At 38.6% G+C, this 24,475-nt stretch overlaps 1 protein-coding gene across 4 annotated transcripts in view; it reads left to right on the forward strand.

Annotated features, from left to right (window-relative positions):
- OPHN1 (oligophrenin 1) overlaps positions 1-24,475 on the forward strand; it is a 365,836-nt gene that overhangs the window by 137,299 nt on the left and 204,062 nt on the right. For all 4 annotated transcript variants that reach the window (XR_002519579.2, XM_021932859.2, XM_021932860.2 and 1 more), the window contains exons 4-5: positions 4,043-4,104; positions 12,359-12,430. Coding sequence is in view for 3 of the 4 variants with exons in the window: in XM_021932859.2 (XP_021788551.1) it covers positions 4,043-4,104; positions 12,359-12,430 (134 nt within the window). In the remaining variant the exon portion in view is untranslated. The remainder of the gene's footprint in view (positions 1-4,042; positions 4,105-12,358; positions 12,431-24,475) is intronic.

Below are 24,475 nucleotides of genomic sequence, written 5' to 3' on the forward strand. Positions count from 1 at the left end.
ATCCAGGCTATAGTGCGGTAGTGGCATCTTGGCTCACTGAAACCTCCGCCTCCCGAGTTCAAGCAATAGTCCTGCCTCAGCCTCCTGAGTAGCTAGAATTACAGGCACCTGCCACCACACCTAGCTAATTTTTGTATTTTTAGTAGAGACAAGTTTCTCCACGTTGGCCAGGCTGGTCTCAAACTCCTGGTCTCAAGCAATCCACCTGCCTGAGCCTCCCAGAGTGCTAGGATTACAGGTGTGAGCCACCCCACCTGGCCCCTAGGGCATTTTTTGAAAAAAATCAGTGGCAGTTGTTTAGTTCTACAGTTTCCACAGGCAACAAAAATAATAAAGTAGCAAACAAAAAACTGAACAACAAACCAAACAGGACAAAATAGAGAATGAGTTATCCTTGGAGAACTTTAAAGAGCTGTGAGGTATTCCTGGAAATCTAGGAGGTCATGCATGTGAGAGGGGCTTTGTACATACCCAGCGTTTGTACCTGTCTAGAAGAAAGACTTGAGACATCTCTAGTCTCCCACTTCTGGCTGACCTTCAGCTCTTTGCAAGGAGGAGTGAAGGCTAAGGCACAGTTGCAAACTGTCTGGCTGAATGTTGAAGGTACACCCCACAATACACAGAGAGCCCTTCAGCAAAGGCTTGGGGATATTTGTTCAAACCGTTTAAAGAAATCTCTGTCCAATCACTTGTTGACCAGTAAGCTTACTGATCAGAGGCTTTAGTGGTTTCATATGACAAAGAATACAGACTATAGAATGAGTCCATGAAGCCAATAAACAGCCAGCAACCACAAGAACAACAAGCTCTGGGGAAAGAGGAGTTCTGATTTCCAAAGTTGTCACACTAGTTAGAATGTTAACTTTTAAAAAATTATGAAACATGCAAAGAAATAGTAAAATATGACCCTTGAACAAGGGAAAAAAAAGCAATTAATAGAACCTGTCCCCGAGGAAGCCCTTATATTAGATTTCCTAGACAAAGAGTTTCATTACCTATTTAAATATATTTAAATTAATAAATGAGACCATGTCTAAAGAACTTAAGAAATGAATGAGAACAGTGTCTCACAAAATAGACAATATCAATAAAGAGATGGATTTTTTAAAGGAATCAACTGAAACTTGCAGTTGAAAGTTGCAGTATAATAACTGAAATGAAAAACTTACTACTGGGGGTTCAGCATCATATTTGTACTGGGAGAATAAATGATCAGCAAATTTAAAGACAAGTGAATTGACATCATTCAATCTGAGGGAAATAAAGAATAATAATTGAGAAAAATGAACAGAACCTCAGATACCTGTGGGGTATCATCAAGCATAAGAGCGTATACAGAATGAGAACTTCAGAAGAAGAGAGACGAGAAAGAAAGAATATTTAAAGAAATAATGGCCAAGAAATTGGCAAATTTGGTGAAAAACATGAATATGCACATCCAACAAGTTAAACTTTGAGATACATGCCTAAACATATGATAGTCTAATGAAAGAAAGTAACAAAGAGATAATCTTGTAAAAAATAAGAGAAAAATGAAAGGAAAGAAATGAATGAAAATAGTCACAACATACTAAATCTTATGGGATGCTGCTAAAACAGTGTTTGGAAGGAAATTTGTAGCTTCAAATTCCTATGTTAAAAAGGAACAAATATATCAAATCAATAACCAAACTTTCCAACCTAAGACACTGGAAAAACAAGAGCAAACTAAAGAAACATGAGCAAACTAAAGAAACATAAGCAAAGAAATAATAAAGACTAAAGAGGAAATAAATGAAATGGAGAACAGTAAAAGAATACAATAATAAGGCAGCCTTGTCAAAATAACAAGACAATCGTTGAAACCAAACATCTGTTCTTCATAAAGTTAAACAAAATTGATAAACCCTTAGCTAGACTGACCATGAGACTACTTGAATTATAAAATCAGGAATGAAATAGGGGATATTATTACTAATCCTAGAGAAATAAAACTGATTATAAAGATATACTAAATATAGTTGACCCTTAAACAATATGGGTTCAAAACGCAGAGGTCCAGTTACATGCAGACTTTTTCTCTTTGATTTGGATAGAAAAATACAGTATTTGTGGGATGTGAAATTCACATACATGGAGGGCCAACTTTTCATATGTGCATACATCCACATAAAACTTGTTCACAAATGTTCATGGTTGCATAAACAAGATTGAGAGGTCACATGTGTTTCCATTTATGTGAAATGTCTAGAGTAGGCAAGTTCGTGGAAATAGAAACTAGATTAGTGGTTGTCTGGGTGTTGGGAGGAAGTGGTAATGGGGTGTAATGCTAATAGGGTTTGGGTTTCTTTTGGGGGTGATTAAAATGTTCTGCAATTATACAGTGGTGATAGTTGCAAAACTTTGTGAATATACTAAAAGCCACTGAATTGTACACTTTAAATGGTGCATTTTATTATGTCTCAGTCTGTTTGTGTCACCATAAAGGAATACCCAAGGCCAGGTGATTTATGAAGAAGAGAGGTTTATTTGGCTCATGGTTCTGCAGGCTATATAGGAAGCATGGCATCAGCATCTGCTTCTGATGAGCACCTCAGGAAGCTTCCAGTGGTGGCAGAAGAAGAAAGGGAATCGGTGTGTCACATGGCCAGAGATGGAGCAAGAGAGAGTGGAGAAGATATCAGGCTGTTTTGCACCATCAGATCTGGGGGTGGGAGGTAATACAAGGAGAAGTCATTCATTACCAGGAGGACTGCACCAATCTGTTCATGAGGGATCCAACCCCATGACCCAAACACCTCGGACCAGGCCTCACCTCCAACATTGGGGATTAAATTTCAACCTGAGATTTAGAGGAGATAGATATCCAAACTATATTATCTGGTGATATCAATTCAGTGATAATAATAAGCACCTAATAAAGGTATCGTCACAATTAAACCCTGAAGCAGAAGACTTGGCACATTTAATGTCCATAAAATTAGTCTTTTCCTTTAAATGTTTGAATATGATATTTGTCACATTTCCTTTAGAGGTAAACTGATCGTGTCTGGAAAAATGCCAATTGAAAAAATCTCTCTGACAGTTTTCTTAGCATAAAGTATTTGGGGACAGAAGGTCAACAAACATTTCCATTTTTTCCTATTTACTCTTCCTGAGTGTGGTGTTTATCTTTTCTATGCTACAGTTGAGCTCTGAATGAATTTAGTGTTTGCAAAGGTGATCTCCCTGGGTATTTGCAGCAACTTAATCCTCAGAAGAAGAAAGAAATGTCATTGCCTTGCATGCTGTGTTGACCCCGAAATTCATTTCCTTGACACCAGGAATGCTGGACTTATTCAGTTCTTTAAAGGAGGAAACTCAATTTTTGATTAAAAATGGTAGTGTGGACAAATTTGTTTTTCCAGGCTTTCATTCAGATGCCAGTTGAGAATATATTTCCTGCTTCTGGAGAGAAGTTGAGGAATTTGAAGAGGCACTAAAGACTGTTTAGCTTAACTTACCTTTTTTTGTTTATAAAGACATCAAAATTTCTGAGAAGGGAAGTGATTTGCCCAGTCATCCTGCCAGTAAGTGGCACAATTGGCACTAGAAGAGTAGAAAGTTTGGGAGGGTGGAAAGGGTAGTATTTATTATTTACTTTGTGTTGACCCTACATTTACCATCCAATTTAGTTTTTACAGCAATACTCTCTGGTTGATCAGTAGTGGAACAGGGATCCAAACTCATTTCAGGGTTCTATAGATGCCATTCATTACACAGCAAACCCCTTGCCTCTTTTCTAATCTTTGCTTGTCTATGAAATAAGAGAAATTCTAGCTACTCCTGAATGGCTGTAAGGATTAAATAAAATATTAAAGTATATGGGGGTTGATAAAACAGAAAAGAAAAGAAACATTCAATAGGTACTGAACACCTGCTTTTGTCCTCCGATTTGACACCTTCCTCTAGTGGCCATGTGGGCATAGGGCACTGGTCCCTACTTCCTGTTGCACAGATCTCTGTCCCTTTGTCTATCAAGCACCATGATTAATTTGTTTTACATTTGATTCTCTCCTTCCAGCTGAATCCTTCAAGGAATTTGCTGAATTGCTCAACGAGGTAGAAAATGAGAGGATGATGATGGTAAGTCACTAACTCTGTCACTGAAGCTGAGTTCATGGGTGATATAGGGGATTTTTCCTGTCCTTTATGCTTGGATTGATCCTATACTATTTTGATTTCTGTCAGATAGCTTCTTGGTGCTGTAAAAATAGTTAGGTAATAGATCTGGTTATTATGTCTCAAGCTTCCACCCTGAGAGTTTGGCATTAGATAGAGGGAAATTAATGTGCAAATCCCATCTGTATTCATTTCAGTGAAAAAGAATTTCAGTGGATATTAAACTGGGCCTTTAAACATGTTGACAGAAATTGAGGTCTTTAGTGTTTTTAGCCAAATTATCCATTTGTTAATCTTCAATTTGTAGAGTAGTTTTACTTTTATAGAGAAAATCAGTAGAAAATACAGAGAGAACTCATATACCACCTTTCTCTCTCCCATTCAGTTTTCTCTATTATTTAACATCGTGAATGTGATACATTTGTTATAATTGATGAGCCAATATTGAAACAATATTATTAGCTAAAGTTCATAGTTTACATTAGGATTTACTTTTGATATTGTACATTTTATGGATTTGACAAATATATAATGACATGTATCCACCATTACAGTGCCACCATACAGAATAGATTCATGACCATGAACATTTCTTTTGTTCAATCTATTCATCCTTCTCTTCCTCCTCCAGTCCTGAAACCCTGACAACTACTGATCTTTTTTTTATTGTGTTTTGCCTTTTCCAGAATGTTTATAGTTGATATCAAACAGTATGTAGCCATTTCAGATTAGCGTATTTGACTTAGCAATATGCATTTTATTTTCCTGTCATTTATTTTTATCATTAAATAATATCCCATTGTATGAGTTACCACAGTTTATCCATTCACCTACTGAGGGACATCTTGGTAATTTTGGCAATTACAAGGAAAACTATTATAAACAGTTGTATGTAGGTTTTTGTGTTGATACAAATTTCCAACTGATTTAGTTAAATAATAAGGAGTGTAATTGCTGGAGTGTAAATTGTCAGAGTATGTTTAATTTTGTAAAAAATTGCCCAACCAACTTCCAAAATAGCTGTGCATAACCAGCAATGAATCAGAGTTCCTGTTGCTCCATGTCCTCGCCAGCTCCATGTTCTTACCAGCATTTGCTGTTGTCAGTGTTCTGGATTTTAGCCATTCTCACGGGTGTGTAGTCATATCTCATTGCTGTTGTAATTTGCAACTCCCTAATCACATATTATGCAGAGCATCTTTCCATATGGTTAACTGCCATCGGTATATCCTCTCTGGTGAGGTATTTGTTCAGTTCTTTTGCTTATTTTTAAATTGATTTTATTTTGTTAAGTTTTAAGAGTTCTTTGTATATTTTAGATGCCAGACGTTTATCCAATAGGCATTTGCAAATATTTTCTCCCCATCTGTGGCTTGTCTTTTTATTTTCTTAACAGTATCTTTTGCATTGCATAGGTTTTTTATTTTAATGAAGTCCAACTTATACATTTTTGCTTTAATGGATCATGCTTTTGGTGTTATATCTAAAAAGTCTTTTCCAAATCCAAGGTCACCCAGATTTTCTCCTATGTTATCTTTTTGGAATTTTATAGCTTTTTGTTTTACATTTAGGTCAATGATTCATTTTGAATTAATTTTTATGAAGGATATAAGGTCTGTGTCTAGATTCACTGTTTTGCATGTGGATATCCAGTTGCTCCAACATTATTTTTTGAAAATACTATTCTTTCTCCTTGAATTACTTTTTGTCCTTTATCAAAGATCACTTGACTATATTTATATGGGTCTGTATCTGGGCTCTCTATTTCTGTTCCATTGATCTATTTATCTGTTCTTTCACCAACACCACACTATCTTCATAACTTTAGCATGGTAGGAATTGCATTGTAGTAAAAACCATTGAAGTCAGGTATAAGCTTAAGAATCAGTTTGTTCATATCCACAAAATAACTTGCTGGGATTTTGATTGGGATTGCTTTTAAGATCCTAGAGATATCTTTTTTATTTTGATTAGGATTTGCTTTTAAGATACCAGGGAAAAACTGATATCTTAAAAATATTGACTTTTCCTAAATGTGAACATGGGTTATCTCTCCATTTAGTTACATTGTTTTTGATTTCTTTCATCAGAGTTTTATAGTTTCCTTATATAGATCTTCTACGTATTTTGCTAGATTTGTACTTCAGGGTTTCATTTTTATGAAGTCTAATTATTTTAACAGCCTAAAAATAATCTTTTTGTGTGGTCCTTAGAGCGGCAGTACCATCATGACCAGACCAGCAGAAAATTATTGGAAATACTGGTCCTTGTCCCCACCACAGACTTATTGGGGACTTAAATGTTGAAATGTATATGTTGATCAATATTCATTTTTATTACGGGCATGATGGTAAGATGGGAATTCTGTAGAGGATATCAAAGTGGTCTACTTTACCTTTCTCCATCAGATAACTTTTTGTGGGCTTCTCAGTTTTGTTAAAGCTATTTATTCCAACAGCCAGAACTCATTTACCTATAAAACCTCTTTCCTTTCAACAGTGTGGTACTGCCTTCTCAAAATACTGCTCATAGAATCTAGACTCCTAGAGAAGTAGGATTGAAAGCAGGACTTGGAGGTAGGGGAATTAGAGAATTAAGGCTCTAATTCTGGCTCTGTCACTAACTTGTTGACTTCAGATTAATTACTTCATTTTTCTGGGCTCCTTTCTCTTATTTGTAGAGTGAGGAAAATAATCCCCATCTCTTATGGTTGTTTAAAGTTCTCCAAATAATATAGTAAACATGGAAGTGTTTTATAAGGGGAAAATACTGATTATGTAAGCATGGTTTTTAGTTGTCTTTAGTTACTCACAAGATTCTGCTTGTGGAAATATGACTTGGGAATTTTCTTAGTTTAAAATATTTGCTTTTAAATGTACTAAGAAGAGACCAATATGTGTGGTTTCCCTGGAGCCTCTTAGATGGCCCCCTTGCTAATACACACTCTACTAAATGTTCTTCTCTGCCCACAGAGTTTGTGGACTGCTGCCCATGTTGTTTTCAAAGGCATTTGCCCCCATTTCATTCAGATAGCATTAGAAAGCTCAGCTGTACTTCGCTTTAGCCCTAGTTGTTTCTCCATCTCTTTTATTTACCCAATAACAAAGCCCTCACATATTGAAGTAGTATTCATCTTTTGAGATGTTGTTTTTCTCACCCTTCCTGCTGGTACTTTGCCACATGACTGACTCATTTTCTTCTGTCTTTAATTATGTTGTGCCCTTTTGTCCCAACAACTTTTCAATCATATATTGAGTGTTTGCTCCCTATTTCCCACTTAATTCCAGGAATGCTAAGATGGTTAGGCTTAATGAGTGCTTTCACCCCATGCCAGGAATTCATTGCTTGATTATAACTTTTCCATTTCCTGGCTTTGTAGCAAAAGGACCCCTCTACCCCAATCTGGATAATTTAGTGGGTCTTATATTGCATTTTATCCTTTGTAAAAGAAGAGTCCAAAATAAGCTTTAGAATAACAGGAAGAAAGTTCACAGCCCTCAAGCATGGAAATTGCCTGTGTCTGGTCATCTCCATAAACGAATATAAATTGGGGAAGGAATTATGAAGGGAAGAAGTGAGGAAGGGCATCTCTGTGATGTTCTCAAAAGTATCCTCTTGGGGCTGGGTGCGGTGGCTCATGCTCGTAATCCTAGCTCTTTGGGAGGCTGAGGCAGGCAGATCTCTTGAGGCCAGGAGTTCAAAAGCAGCCTGACCAACATGGCGAAACCCTGTCTCTACTAAAAATACAAAAATTAGCCGGGCGTTATCATGCACCTGTAGTCTCAGCTACTTGGGAGGCTGAGGTGGGGGGATCTCCTGAACCTGAGGAGGTCAAGGCTGCAGTGAGTCATGATCATGCCACTGTACTACAGCCTGGGCAAGTAAGGCCCTGCCAAGAAAAAAAAAGGGCGGGGGGAGGGCCTCGAAAAGTCTGAATTGCACACTTCTTATATGATTATGAAGCTTGCCTAGATTCTTTTCTGACTCCAAAGAGGCCTCTGTTGGCAATGTGCAAGGTCTGTTTTTGAAGACTGCCAAAAGTCACCTAAAGAGGCCCCCATGATATTTCAGCCTGTCTTTAATGCTCTCTCTTTTTAAAAAAAGTTTTTATTTTTTATTTTTTGAGACAGAGTCTCCCTCTGTTGCCCAGGCTGGAGTGCAGTGGCTTGATCTCGGCTCACTGCAACCTCTGCCTCCTGCGTTCAAGTGATTCTCCTGCCTCAGCCTCCTGAGTAGCTGGGACTATAGGCACCTACCACCATGCCCAGCTAATTTTTGTATTTTTAGTAGAGATGGGGTTTTGCCATGTTGGCCAGGCTGGCCTCGAACTCCTGGCCTCAGCTGATCCACCCGCCTTGGCCTCCCAAAGTGCTGAGATTACAGGCGCAAGCCACTGTGCCCAGCCCAGTGCTTTCTTTTGATATTTCATTTACCATCAAAGATTCCTGAACAATCCTGCAATACTGGACTGAGTATCATCTCTATTCTGCTCAACACCTTGTTCAGTGTTACTTTGGCCTTTATTCAATAGGATTCTGATGATAGAAACTCACTAATGAGTTTAGGATGTCACTCCTTATGGTGAAGATTCTACCTGAGATAGCAGGTGGGAGTTTTTGTCCCCAGTGAGCTCACACAATGAATGCAGTGATTAGAGAAGAGATTAAAGGCCAAGTTTACTTAAAAGGGGAGTCATTGCTCAAGTTCTAAGGGGTTTCAGAATAAAATAGAATGAGAAAGAAAAAAGAGGAAATCCTCAACGTGACTTTTTTCTACATTCCTAAGTCTCTATTCTGACAAGAAAATAATATAATTACCAATGAGTGTCATAGAAAGGAAAAGATTCAGAGTATCTGTTTGTGCTGTAGGAGACTGGGAGCAGTATTGCCAAAGTGATTAAGGGAAAATGATATACTGCAATTCTAGTAAACCATGGACTATTTTTCTAGACTGAACTGGATCAAAAATCTAAAAGTCAGTGGCCTTGTGGACCCAGTGTGAGAAGTTGCTGACACACTTGCTTATGCAGGACAATCCCCTTTGGGGCATGAAAAGCCAGCAACTCTGCCATCCTGGGGGTTCCTGAATATGCAAGGGCCCAGCTCCATACAGGCTTTAGAAAGTAGTATGTTCACTTCTTATTTAAAGGCAAACTTCTTCAATGTTTCCCAGTTGGCCACTTCTTAGGTATTACATTTATTTATTTATTTATTTATTTATTTATTTATTTATGAGACTGAGTCTCACTCTGTCACCCAGACTGGAGAACAGTGACGCAGTCTTGGCTCACTGCAACCTCCGCCTCCTGGGTTCAGGTGATTCTCCTGCCTCAGCCTCCCAAGTAGCTGGGATTACAGGCATGTGCCACCTCGCCTGGCTAGTTTTTTGTATTTGTAGTAGAGACGGGGTTTCACCATTTTGACCAGGCTGGTCTTGAAACCCTGACCTCAGGTGATTCATCCGCCTCAGCTTCCCAAAGTGCTAGGATTACAGGTGTGAGCCACTGCACCCGACCCGTATTGCATTTTTTAAACTGCAAATTGTCTTTCTAATTATCTATTGCTTCATACCTTTTTCTAATATTAGTGGCTGAAACCAGGGTCCCCCACCCCTAGGCTGCGGGGCACCAGTCTATGGCCTATTAGGAACCTGGCCACACAGCAGGAGGTGAGCAGCAGGATAGGGAGCATTACTGCTTGAGCTCTGCCTGCTATCAGATCAGTAGCCCCATTAGATTCTCATAGGAGCAAACCCTATTGTGAACTGTGCATGCAGGATCTAGGTTGCATGCTCTTTATGACAGTCTAATGCCTGATGATCTGAGGTTGAACAGTTTCATCCTGAAACCATCTCCACCTCCCCCTACCCTGGGTCCATGGAAAAATTGTCTTCCATGATTCTGGTCCCTGGTGCCGAAAAGGTTGCAGATTACTGGCTTAAACTTAAACTAATTATTTGTAATTATTTTGTGGGTTAGGCATTCAGACGGGTCAGCTGGGCGATTCTTCTGCTCCAAATGATGGCATTTACCTAGCAGATGAGTTGATATGGAAGGTCCAAAATGGTTTTCCTAATGTTTGGCACCTTCCACTGGGGATGGCAGGAAGGGCAGATTCAGCTGGTATGAGACATTGACTAGAATTTGGCCTCTTCTGTTTGGTAATCTCAGGGTTAATTAAACTTCTCATATACTGTCTCAAGGCTCCTAGTGGGAGTATTCCAAGAGAACTGGGAGAGAACTGGTCCTGGCCTTTTATGACCTAGCTTCAAATGTCACAGAGTGTTACTTCTGGAGTGCTCTATTTGTTCAAAATATTAACAAGCCCACTCACATTCAAGGTAGAGGGAATATAGACCTCACCTCTCAATGGAAGGCATGTCAGAGTTTGTGGCCATGTTTTAAGGCTTCCACAATACTAAAGGAGAAAAATGACTTTCTGTACTGGGCCTATGACACCAATGACTTAATTTGTGGATATTTTTAGTAGAAGAAGTTTTACTTTCAATTAAGGAGAGACTTTGGTGTAATTTTTTTTGATACCATAATTGTTAGTGAATCTTTGATTTCCTAAGCAACCAAAACGAATCTTTCTATGAGTCAGACCTGCATAGAGAAGTCTTTACTAGGGGCTCTTGCAGGGTGGAATTTATAGACTTTACTGCCTTTGGCTAATGAGCACACTCAGAGATGAAAAGAGAATGTTAAGGGTCGTACTGGGAGGTAGGTTATAGTACGATTAGGACTCAATGGGGTTTCATAGATCCAGTAGAAGAGAAGAGATGTGATGAGAATCAGACAGGGTCTGGAAGTGTTAGTAGGCAAGAGATCTGTTTTTGTAAAAATCAGCAAACTTTGGGAAGGGTTACATGATTTTTTAAGTCTAGGCTTGTAGCAAACAAGTTTTAGAAAGCCAGCTATAAAAGCACTGGTGATCAGGAGACATAGAGAATGACTGTTCTCAAGGAAAACATTTTTTTTTCTTGCCTAGTTTTATATATTTTTTTGCTGGGTGCTGCCTGTCCTGGATGGTAGCATTAGGAGCTGCAGTAGATCAGAATGTCAGGGTTCACCAGGTTGTTCTCATACAAAGGCTAGCAGTGACATTTTAGGAGTTTGCCCATTTAGTTGAACCTCGAATCATACCTACACACAAAACAAGAGGCCCAAATTACCTGAAAGACACGTATAACCCATGCACTAATGCCCCACAACTTTCCACACTTTTGGGGTGGTAGGTTAAAAATTGCTTCTTAGATTGGAGAAGTCAGATCTTGTCAAAACTGACTTTTTCCTCTGTTGTCTATTTTTTTGTTATGAAGATGTATCTTGTCTTACTGACACTTATGTCTTATATGGCAAGGAAACTTGTCTTTTAGCTTTCTGTCTTGTAGCTAATTAATAAAAATTAATGCAATGATTCCCAAAATGCAGCCCTTTAGATGCCTTCTCTAAGGTCTTCCATTTTAGTGATTCTAACTCTCACCACGGAGGCACAAACCCCACTTGTTGCCTTGGACATACACAATCTCATAAGAGGTTTATATGAAGAAAAAGCTTTGTATACCTTTACCTGCCCAAAGAACAAGGGGTCTTCTTTGATTTTGATGTTTTTATATCTCCAGAACATATTTATTAATGCCAATATTAATAGTCCCTGAACAGGCCATTCCTATTAGCTTCTGAGCATTTATATTTAGGTGATTTGAAGGCCTAGTCTAGTGTTTTCTGTGATGCTGTAATGCACTCCACATTCTGAAGGAAATTTTCTGGTTTTATGGCACAGGCAGGACTGTAAATGTTTTATCCTAATGCTATCACTGCACACTCATTTGCCTCTGATGAAATGATTTGCACTTGCTGCAATTGTCCTTTTCTTGTATTTGCCATTCTCTTTCTCTTCTCTTTTTCACCTGTCCTTCAGGTCTCCTCTGTCTTCTGCTGGACATCACTTCAGATATTTATCGATTAAAAACTCAGATCAGACTATCATTAAAGTTACAGAGAAATGCCCCTCTTATTCTTTCTCCCACTTCTTCTCAATGCATTCGATTTTCAGAAACAATATAGAAACAAACAATAATAAACCCCAACAAATCAGCAAACCATTTAACATTTTGCAGGATGGTATATAAATGAAAATGTCATAGTAACAAGGAATCTTGTATTTGAACCTTGTTAACCTAGAAATTATTTTGTTTGTTTTTCCTTTTTGTCTAGGTACACAATGCTAGTGATTTGCTGATTAAACCCTTGGAAAATTTCCGGAAGGAACAAATAGGCTTCACCAAGGTACATTTTCTGTATATGTATAAGATTTTTTTTTTTTTAATAGCAATCAAATAGTTGTATAGGCTACTACTCTTCACTTTACAAAGATATGCACCAACCTGCTGGTGCTTTGCTCTTGGCCTAGTCAGCCTCCTAAACTGTGCAAAATAAATGTTTGTTGTTTATGTCACCCTGTCTATGGCATTCTGTTATAGTAGCCTCAACTAACATGACAAAGGGGATCGGAGGGGTGGGTGATTAGTTTCTATGAGAAAAGTGATCATGAAAGAAAGTAAGAAAATCTAGAATTGGCCTCTGACTTTGTGGCCAACAGACTCTGTATCTGTGCATAAGTTGCTTCTCCTTTTGGTGTTTTTGTTGTTTTGTCTGGAAAACTAGCTATCATTTATCAACTGCCTGCTATGTTGAGCACTAGGCTAGGGGCTTTACGTTCATTCTTTTATCACAAGGACCTTGTGTGCTTCTGGCATTTTCCCCATTTCACAAATGAGGTAACTGAGCCTTGGACAAGATACATAACATGACCAAAGTTATATAACTAGTGATATAGTTTGGATCTGTGTCCCCATCTAAATCTCATGTTCAGTTGTAATTCCCAGTGTTGGAGGTGGGGCCCGGTGGGAGGTGATTACATCATGGGGGCGGATCCTTCATGAATGGTTGAGGACCATCCCCTCAATGCTGTTCTCCTAGTGGTGAGTTCTCATCAGATCTGGTTGTTTGAAAGTATGTAGCAACTCCCTCACCTCTTGCTCCTGCTCTGGCCATGTAAGATGTACCTGCTTTCCTTTCACCTTCTGCCATGATTTTGTTTCCTGAGACTTCACCAAAGGAGAAGCTGCTATACTTCCTGTACAGCATGCAGAACTGTGAGCCCATTAAATCTCTTTTCTTTATAAATTACCCAGTCTCATGTATTTCTTTATAGCAGTGCAAGAGCAGACTGATGTGGCTAGTAAGTGATAGTGGCCTGGATTTAGACCTAAAGGTCTTTTTAGCTTTACATTCCATACTCTTTGCATTAAGCTATGCTGTCTAGATCTTTGCTGTCTATTATGGTAACTACTATCTATTTAAATAAATTAACAACTCAGCTCCTCATTCTTTCTAGCCACATTTCAAGTGCTCAGCTGTCACTTGTGTCTAGTAGCTACTGTATTTGACAGTGCAGATAAAATACATTTCCATCATTGTGCAAACTTCCATTGGATAATGCTGTGTGCCAGATAATTTCACATTCTTTTCAGCTTGACCATCCCATGGATCTCTGATTCTCCAATGCCTGTTAAAGGGATGTGAATGATTTTCATTTTTAATCTTTTCATCTAGATGTAGGTCTGTTTCATGAGCTCTCAATGTATATCCACCATGTAGCAGAGGTTGTTTCTTCTGCCAGGGCTAAAATACAGCATATTATCCAAGCATCTAGGTTTTTTTAGGACTAAGAGCATACCAACCAGTAGATATTATTTGGAATATCATGACAATCAGTTTGGATCAAGAATTTGAAAACAGTAAGTTTTTCTTTTTTTAAAAGACACTATCTTGCCAACTCACCTTCCCAAAGTGCTGGTATTACAGGCATGAGCCTCCATGCCTGGCCATGAAAGTAGCAAATTTTGAGAAGAAAGAGCAAAGTAGTGGTTGAGCTCCCACTACCTGCTATCATCAGATTTACATGGGCATTGTTAGAAATGACTGGTGTTCAAGCAAAGTGAGTTCCCCTGATAGCTCAGCAATACTGGATTCTACTTGTTTCACTGGAGTCTCATTAACATCAATACTTAGTTGGGAGAGGATATAATTGAAGGATAGAAGTATATTTAAACTTACAACTGAGGATAAAAATAACCACTTGTGAAATAATTTGATTTACTTTCATTCCTTTATAAGAATAACACTAGACTTCGTCTAAAACACCAAAAGCAACGGCAGCAAAAGCTAAAATTGACAAATGGGATCTAATTAAACTAAAAGGCTTCTGCACAGCAAAAGAAACTACCAACAAGGTGGGAGGCAACCTACAGAATGGGAGAAAATTTTTGCAATCTACTCATCTGACAAAGAGGGCTAATATCCAGGCCTCAAAAGGAAACTCCAACGAAATTTACAGAAAAAAACAAACAACCCATCAAAAGTGGGCAAAGGATAGAACGGGCCATTTCAAAGAGGACTATTCCAACAGCCAACAGACATATGTGAAAAATACTCTTTCTCATCATGCACTGTATCAGAGAAATGCAGAGAATCGAAGCCTGTAGGAATACCATCCTCCCACTTCCAGTTAGAATGGCGATCATTAAAAAGTCAGGAAGCAACAGGTTGCTGGAGATGGAAAGCAGGTACTTTTACACTGTTGGTGGGATTGTAAAGCCTGGTTCAACCATTATGGAAAACAGTATATGCGATTCCTCGGGATCTAGAACTAGATGTACCGCATGACCCCAGCCATCCCATTGCGGTATACCCAAAGGGATTATAAATTATTAACGCTTTCATAAAGACACATGCACCGCGTATGTTTTATTGCAGCACTATTCTAATAGCAAAGACTTGGAATCAACCCAAATGTCCATCAGTGACAGATTGGATTAAGAAAATATGGCACATATACACCATGGAATACTATGCAGCCATAAAAGGATGAGTTTCGCGTCCTTTGTAGGGACATGAATGCAGCTGGAAACCATCATTCTTAGCAAACTATCACAAGAACAGAAACCAAACACGCATGTTCTCTCACTCATAGGTGGGAACTGAATGCTTGAATCACTTGGACTCAGGAAGGGGAACATCACACGGGGGCTATCATGGCAGGGGAGGGTGAGGGGGAGGGATTGCATTGGGAGTTATACCTGATGTAAATGGCAGTTGATGGGTGCAGCAGACTAACATGGCACAATATACATATGTAACAAACCTGCATGTTATGCACATGTACCCCTACAACTTAAGAGTATATGTAATAAATAAATTAAAAAAAAAAAAAGAATAACTTACTAGGAAAGTAAGGATATGCTACCATGGTTGCCCTCATGTTATCTGAGCAAATGGAAATGAATTTGTATTATGTGCAGTCATGCGTTGCTTAATGTTGTTCTGAGAAATGCATCATTACATGTTTTCGTGGTTGTGTGAACTTCACAGGAGTGTGTTTAACACAAACCTCAATGGTGTAGCCTAATACACAACTGGGCTATATGGTATAGCCTATTGCTCCTAGGCTACAAACTTGTACTGGTGTTAACTGTACTGAATAGTATAGGCAGTTATAACCCAATGGTAAGTATTTGTTTATCTAAACATATAAAACATACAGTAAAAATACTATATTATAATCTTACAGGACTTTCATTGTATATGCGGTTCATTGTTTACTAAAACATTATTTTGTGGTGCATGACTGTACTTCCTATGGCCCATGCCTGCACTGAGGGTTTTACACATGCTTTCTTCCTTAATTCTCACAGCAAACCTGTGAGGTAGGATTTTTAATATCCATTGTCTCAATGAAGAATGTGAGTCTCAGAAAGTTTAAATATGTATCTATCTTTTTTCATAATTCTTTACCAGTAAGGCCAGCCTGCATATCTACAAAGAAGACCAACTTAGTGTGAGTCATGTCTCCAATAAACTATGTAGAATTCCAATAGTCAAAATATAACTTATAGTCTACCCCGTATGTTATCAATTTATTGCCCATCAGTTCCAAGCCTCTCAATACCTGCTCTGTAATAATGGACAGATTTTCTTTAAGCATCTTTCCTTTATAGTGAGCACGCCTTAAACTTTCTCAGTAGAGGGAGCTGGAGGGACGTTGCAGGAGGAGGGGGATCTCTTCACGTTTCCAGCTGAGGCGGGGGCGGGGCAGGGGCAGGGAGGACAGCTGATGGAACTCTGACCCAGCCACCCACCCAGGCACATGGTGCCTCAATCTCCTTGAAGGCTTCATGACCATGCAGTCCTTCAGCTTCCCTCTGTAGACCCCCTACTCTACATGGCCTGCTTGCTGGTGAAGAGTTATCATGGAGCTATTACCCGCTCTGCAGGGCCCTCATACATTGACCTTGCACCCTAGAGGGTTCCCACCAAACCAGGCTGGCCCCGTTGAGCTCACCTGCAACTCAGTTTTCCCACCTTCTCTTTATACCTTCTCCACTGGTCACTGTTGGCCTGCTTTTTTGTACTCTGGGGAGTTGCCTCCTGCTTACACAGTGACTGTGAACCACCGGGCAAAATCAGCAAACATTCTGCTATCCAGTGTGTTAAATTTCTTCTTTTCTTTTCTTTTTTTGGGAGACAGGGTGGGTCTCACTCTGTCACCCATGCTGAGGTGCAGTGGTATAATCATGACTCACTTCAGCCTCGACCTCTCTGGGCTCAGGTGATCCTCTCACCTCAGCCTCTCAAGTTGCTGGGACTACAGGCACATACCACCACGCCTGGCTAATTTTTTTTTTTTTGTAATTTCTGTAGAGATGGGGTTTCACCATGTTGCCCAGACTGGTCTCGAATGCCTGAGCTCAAGCGATCCTCCTGCCTTGGCCTCCCAAAGTGTTAGAATTACCGGCATGAGCTACCACGCCCTGCCAAATTACTCCTTTTCAAGTGAGGTCTGAACCCCATTAAAATTTGTCCTTATTTGAGTACTTTTTCTTAGCCTTAGAGTACCATATAGAGTTTTCTTATATGTTAATTGTTTGTAGTGTTTTATATCTTGTGATTGGACTTAGCCTGATATACCCAGCACTGCTGCTAGCTAGCTTTGTGAGTTCACTGGTTGTGGTAGGTGTTATATTAGGCCCTCACACATATAGATCCATGTTCTCATTTGAACCTCAGAACAATCTTGTAAAGGTTATTATCCTCCATTAACAGGTGGGGATACTAAGTTCAGTGAGGTATAGCCTCTAAGGTCACTCAGTAGCTTGGATATGAATTGAGTTTTGTTTCAAGTCTAGGGCTCATTTCACTTTGCAGTGAACCTCGGTTTTCTCATGACTCCTGACAACAAGAACAATGTCAAATCTTCCAAATCTGATCTTCTGTTAGTTTGAGATTCTAAGGATAATTAACTAAATATTTGTCCACTGAGTACTAGAAATGCAGTAGACAGAACTAGTTGCACTGTAAGTGGAAAATACACCCTAAAATATACTGTGGATTTTGAAGACAGTACGAAAAAATAGAAAATATTAACATTTAATTTTGATTATGTGTTTAAGTGATAATATTTGGCCACTTATTTTTCCTTTTTGAAATGTGACTACTAAACATTTTAAAATTACATGTGGCTTATATTATCTTTCTATTGGATAACACTGAACTAGACAAAGAAATTACATTTGGTAGATAACTCCTGCCCATTTGGTAGATAGTTCGTGGGCTTTCTCAGGCTTCAGAATCAAGAGGAGGAAGTATTTGATGAAAATTTGTATACAGATAGTTATTTAATTAATTAAATTAGTTAACATATATAAAGTTTTTAGTACAGGACCTGGCAAATAATATGCACTAAATAAGTTTCTTTCATCAATCATATGTGCTAAAAATTTTTCTTTAACCACTGTAATTCTTGTTAGTACTGGTAATAGAATAGGGAAGATAGAAAGTGCTCCATGAAACTGTCCGATTGATGATGGACTTACTGTGAATTAAAGATCAAAAAAGAACTGAGAAGTTAATGAATGAGGCAGGAACAGAGGGTTAGGGGTGTTGAACACTGAATGTTTCCTGAGTGACTACTGGCATATGAAGAGGTTTCATGTTACTAGGTCTCCCAGTATGTGTCTCTGGCTTTGCAGGATGTGGGAGGATACCTCTTTGTCATAGAAGTGGAGGGAGGTAGGGAGGAAGGATGAAAGCAAAGAAGGAAGGAACAAAATAACCCAGATAATGCTCCGAACTAATAGTGAACACATTCTGTATAAACTCATCCTGTTATTCAAGCAGGATTAACTTCTTAAAGTGGCATTGATGCTTCAAGTGGCACTTTCCCTTGGATGTGTTTTCTATAGTGGAATTTGGGGGCAACATGTCTTTTATAACAGAACCCTATTGGTTAAAAATATATGTAAACTACATCCTTACGGTTAAACCAGATAGATCTTCCTGTTTTCAACTAAATAGGACATGTCTTTCAACTTCTGTATGGAGTTGGTATATTTATGCAATGAGAAGGACACTTGTTCTCTTCTCTTCTTCTTCCTCTTCTTCTTCTTCCTCCTCTTCCTCTTCCTCTTCCTCCTCCTCTTCTTCCTCCTCTTCTTCTTCTTCTTCCTCTTCTTCCTCTTCTTCCTCCTCTTCTTCCTCTTCTGCTTCTTCTGCTTCTGCTTCTCCTTCTTCTCCTTCTTCTCCTCCTTCTCCTCCTCCTTCTCCTTCTTTCTTCTTCCTCTTCTTCTTCTTCTTCTTCTTCTTCTTCTTCTTCTTCTTCTTCTTCTTCTTCTTCTTCTTCTTCTTCTTCTTCTTCTTCTCCTCCTCCTCCTCCTCCTCCTCCTCCTCCTCCTTCTCTTCTTCTCCTCCTTCTCCTTCTTCTCCTTCTCCTTCTCTTTCTCCTTCTCCTTCTCCTCCTTCTCCTCCTTCTCCTCCTTCTCCTTCTCCTCCTTCTCCTTCTCCTTCTTCTTCTTTCTTCTTCTTCTTTTTTCTTCTTCTTTCTTCTTCTTCCTTTTTTGTCGGAGTTTCGCTCTTGTTGCCCAGGCTAGAGTACAATGGCATGATCTCGGCTCACCACAACCTCCGCCTCCCGGGTTCAAGCGCTTCTCCTGCCTCAGCCTTCCTAGTAGCTTGGATTACAGGCATGTGACACCATGCCTAGCTAATTTTATTTGCATTTTTAGTAGAGATGGGGTTTCTCCATGTTGGTCAGGCTGATCTCGAACTCCTGAACTCAGGTGATCCACCCACCTTGGCCTCCCAAAGTGCTGGGATTACAGGTGTGAGCCACTGCACCCGGCAGGACATTTGTTTTTTTCTAACTTTAATGTGTGATCTGCAATTTCATCAGACTAACCCCATTTCACATTCCTTACTTTTTGAGAAAATAATGCTAACTTTTCCATTTTAAAAATTAAAATTTTATAAAAGATATATGCATAGACATATTTTTAAAAATAAAATAGTAAAACAGAGTCTACAAAGAAAATCAAAAGGCTTCTCATGTTTACCCATTACTCAGAGGTATCCACTTTTAACGATTTATGTTTCATTCTTCTGTTATTTTTATATTTTAAAATGTTTATATTACTATGTTTTATTTTAGTTTAAAAATTTTTTCTCCTTGCTGTGAATACAGGAGATCATTGCTCACACTTCCCCCTTATTTTCCCTCTTCCACTGTTTAATAATTATAGCACCATTTTACTTCTTGTACTGCTTACTTCTGTTATTTTAAATAATATACTGAGACTCTTATTTCTTATTTCACAAACTTTTGACTCTAGCTTTGTAACATGAAGATATTAGCACTTCTGTCTTGCTTAACCATTTTAGCTCTCAACTCCCATCAGCCACACTTTCATTTTTCATTTTAGGGGTTATAACATTATTATTCTAGTCTGGAACCTTAATGTAATCTTCTTGATGTTATTAATAGACTTATTTTACAGTCGAATAAAACAGTGGACAATCCAGAATTTGAACCCAAGTTCCTTGGCTGTGAGTCCTTGAATTTTGACATATCTTATATTGGGTTAATATAAGAGTTAATTTCTGGAGCCAAGGATAGATGAAGGATAATTCCTTTCTTTGCCCCTTTTTCCTAATTTCTTCTCTACTGTGTTTAGATGTCTTTGAGCAGCCACTCTAGATTTCTGTTTGGTTCACTCCTATCCCTCCCACCTCTCAAAATTCCCAACACATGCAAAGTTTGTGCATCCTTCCCCATGTGTACACTTTATCACTTGATTTGCAGAACTCTTCTCACCACTATTCACCTTCCTATAATCATGCAACTTCCCCGCCCCCGCCCCCGCCCTGAGTTCTCTGACCCAAGATTAAGCGAGGACAAGCAAGTCTTAGTCCAGCTCTGTTTATAATGGGTCTTTCATCCCGCAGTGTAGAATGCTAGACTGTCCGGTAGGGATGGCAGAATAAAGACTCAGTCATCCCCTCTAGCCTTATGACAGGGAGGGTATTTGTACCCTTTGATTCATATTTTTTGGGTCTTGTCAGAGTTGCCCACAGTATGATGTTTTCAGTTCTTTTTCAAGGGTGCCCTTGCCAGAGAGGAACAGTCAGTGAATTGAGCCTTTTTGTGGTTTCTGGTGGGACCAGGGCCAAATCGTCTGACTAAGACATCTGAGTCTGCATTTAACACACTTCATGGAGAGTGGGAGCTGGTGTGGAAGCTATGATATAGTGTGTTCTCACCCAAGAGATGGCAGGCAAGAGGGCATTGATGACAGGACATGGGATTGTCAGTCTTAATGATGTTTCGCATCCATGTGTAGATATCACAGAAAGAACTTTAAGAAAAGGGTCTGTTCTGGAGGTAGATGAGACTGAAAACATATCAAAGATGGCAGAAACCTGACAATGTAGATGAAGACAAAGGTGTTAGTGTTGGTCTGCATTCCAAAGGCCAGTGCTTGCTCTGGGAAAGAGGGGAAGGAAACAGCAGCAAACCACCCACTGATAGATTCAAAGAATTTGAATTTCCATATTTGGGTTTCAATGGCTACCAGAGTGCATTAGCAGGGAAGATCAAGTGGCCAAGGTGCTCAAGAATTAAGCTATGTGACAGTAATCCATAAGTGATTTTCAAGTCTGTAGCAAACATTTTATAAGCCTTACAGTAATAACTACCATGTACTAGGTGCTTGGTTTATGTCCTTTCAATTATTATTATTTGTATCCTACAGATGTGGAAGTCAAGACCCATAATGGCCAAATAACTTGTAGAAGGACACATAGTTATTAACAAAAGCTAGACTAAAACAGATTTTTGTTACTCCAGGGACTGTGCTCTTTCTACTACACTGCACTCTGAACCCTGCTTTGTGGGGCTCGTATCAGAAGATTTTTTAAAAAAAAGATTAATAATGCCTGTTACCAGTTGAATGGATATATACATTGTGGCAAATTGTCATTATTCTATAGCAATGAGAACAAATGAATTAGAGCTGTTGTTCACTGTAAAATAGATGAATCTGAGAAATACAAGGTTGAGTTAAAAAAAAAAAAGTCACGAAAGATTACCTGCTATATGAGTCCATTTCTATAAAGTGCAAAAACAGGTAAAACTAAATGATGATGTTAGAAGCCAGGTTAGTGGTTACCTCCAAGAGTCGGGGTGTTACTGAAAAAAAAAAAAAAAAAAAGAATCACAAAGGGGCTTTCAAGGGTGCAGGTAATATTTTGTTGTTTTGACCTTGGGTACTGATGACATGGGTGTGTCAGTTTGTGAAAATTTTTTGACATTTGTACAGTGTATTTTTCAGAGTATATGTTATAATTTCAAAAAATGGAAAAGAACATTAAAAAACCTTAGTATCTCCTTTGTAGCATCTTCCACCAGCAATCCGTGTTTCTTCATACATGGAGGCAGTGGCTTTATGGGTTTATCCTCCTGATTATCCTCATTATGGACCTTCTTCCTCTATTATGACTTTCCTTCCCTTTTATCTCATAGGTGAATTTCCCTAAGCAGTATATAGTATTGTTTTACATAATATGCTGGTTAAGACAGTGGACTCTGGAGCCAGACTACCTGGGTTTGCATTTTGGCTCTTCAACTTAGTAGCTGGTGAGTGTAGGCAAGTCACTAACTTCTTTTTGCCTTGGTTTCATTATCTATAATATGGGATAAATGATAGTACTTACCACATAGAGTTGTGGGGATAAAATGCCTTATTATGTGTAAAATGCTCAGAATAATTTGGTACACATAGTACACAACATATAAATGTTTGCTATTACTGATTTTCATATTTATAAAAAAGGAATGACCTGCAGGTGCTCTTTTATATATTGCTTTTTTTCTCATGATTTCTTAAACAATTATCTTTTTTTTTTTTTTTTTTTTTTTTTTTTTTTAGACAGAGCCTTGCTTTGTTGCCCAGGGTGGAGTGCAGTGGCACAATCACAGCTCACTATGGCCTTAAACTCCCAGGCTCAAGCAGTGTTCCAATCTCAGCCACCCGTGTAGCTGAAACCTGACAAATTTTTAATATTTTTTTGAAATGAGGTCTCCCTGTGTTGCCCAGGCTGGTCTTGAATTCCTGGTCTCAAGTGATCCTCCAGCCTTGGCCTCCCAAAGTGTTTGGATTGTGAGACATTGTGCCATGCTCATTATCTTATTGATGGATGAGTCATTTGCTTCCATTTTTTTATGCGAGTGCAAACAATACTCCTGTGACAGTGATTTACATGTCTCCTTGTGCATATTTCAACTCTTCTCCTGGGTATATACTTAGAAATAGAATTTCTATGTTGTAGAATCTATGCATTTTTACTAGATGTGTTACCAAATTGGTCTACAAAATGGTTGTATCAATTTATGTCATCACTCATCACTAGCAGTATAAAAGTGTTTTATTTGCTACATATCCAAGGAAAATGAGTTAGTTCAGAAATATGCAAGAGAATTTGATTCAGCAAATGTATATCGTGTCTCTAATCTGTATATAGAGAAGGAAGCAGTCACTTGTGGAAGAGAAATCTACTGTACAGACACAGAGCGACTCTACTTAGTACCAACCACATATGCAAAGTATCTGGCATAGAGTAAACCCCTTTGCTCAAGCAATCTGGGCATGTACCCACACAGCTGATGTGGTAATGTTATTACCCTTTTACAAGGTAATCTATATCTGAAAAAGAGAATAATGGCCACATTTAATCTGAAGAGTAGAGGGTGAAAAGGGAATATTATCCTGTTGTCAGTGACATAGAATGGACCATGACCCAGGATGAGGTCATATTTTTTGTATCTCCCTTGCCATCCTTCACTAGAGTAGAAGGGAATTGCATCAAAGAGCAGAGAGACACTAGTTGTCTCTTTCCATCTACAACCACAGTGAGACTGTTATCTGCCCCTTCTCCCTATCCCAGTGCCCTTTCCACTTGAACTATTTGAGAGCGTTTTTGTAATTACAAGGGTGATCTTGCTCAAATGAGATTTCCTTTTGTGAGCTTGTAACTCGGTTCCTAATATTAGCTGGCTTCAAAGTCATGTTTGGAGTTGACAGGAGATACAGGAAATCAAGAGCATGTATCTCCCTAAATTGGATTGTAATTTGGGGATTTTCTGTTTTTGGAGGAAATGTCAAATGTTCTATATCTGAGTTTTCCACTACAATAGCTTCTAGCAACATGTAGCTACTGCATACTTGAAAGGTTACTAGTGTAACTGAAAAAACTGTATTTTAAATTTTAGTTGATTTTAGTTAATTTAAGGTAATGTAGCCACCTGTGGCTATTGGCAACTGTGTAGGTCTAATAAATATTTTCTTAGTAGAGGAAGGTAAGGGAGCTAATATTTTTTTTTCAGTACCTGCTGTGCATTGGGGTCTATACTGCCATCTCAACTTTATAGTACCCTGTGAAGATTTTATCCCCCATTTTACAGAAGAGGAAACCAGGGCTCAGAGAGGATGACCTACTTGTTCAAGGTCACACAGGCTACAAAATGGCAGAGCTAGGATTTAAATACAGGTCTTTCTGGTCTCTCCAATTCCGAAGTCCATTCTATTTATCCTGAACAGGGTGGTATAATTTTGTTCTTGCTATTTGGCTTCAACCATATGCCAGAAAAGCTTAAAATTGAATGCCTTCTAACACAGTAATTCCATATTCTTAACTGTTAACTTGTATTAGCAAATGGGTTTCTGGAAGCTCTAATAAATGCATACCTTGAAGATATTGTGTATTCAGTTCCAGACCATTGTAATGAAGTGAGTATTGCAATAAAGTGAGTCACAAAAATTTTGTTTTCCAAGTGCATAAAAGAGTTACATTTACATTGTACTGTAGTCTGTGAAAGGTTCAGTAGCATTATGTCTTTTTTTTTTTTTTTTTTTTGTCTTTTTCTTTTTTTTTTTTTGAAAT

This window comes from Papio anubis, chromosome X (genome assembly GCF_008728515.1).
Source record: "Papio anubis isolate 15944 chromosome X, Panubis1.0, whole genome shotgun sequence".
NCBI lineage: Eukaryota > Metazoa > Chordata > Mammalia > Primates > Cercopithecidae > Papio > Papio anubis.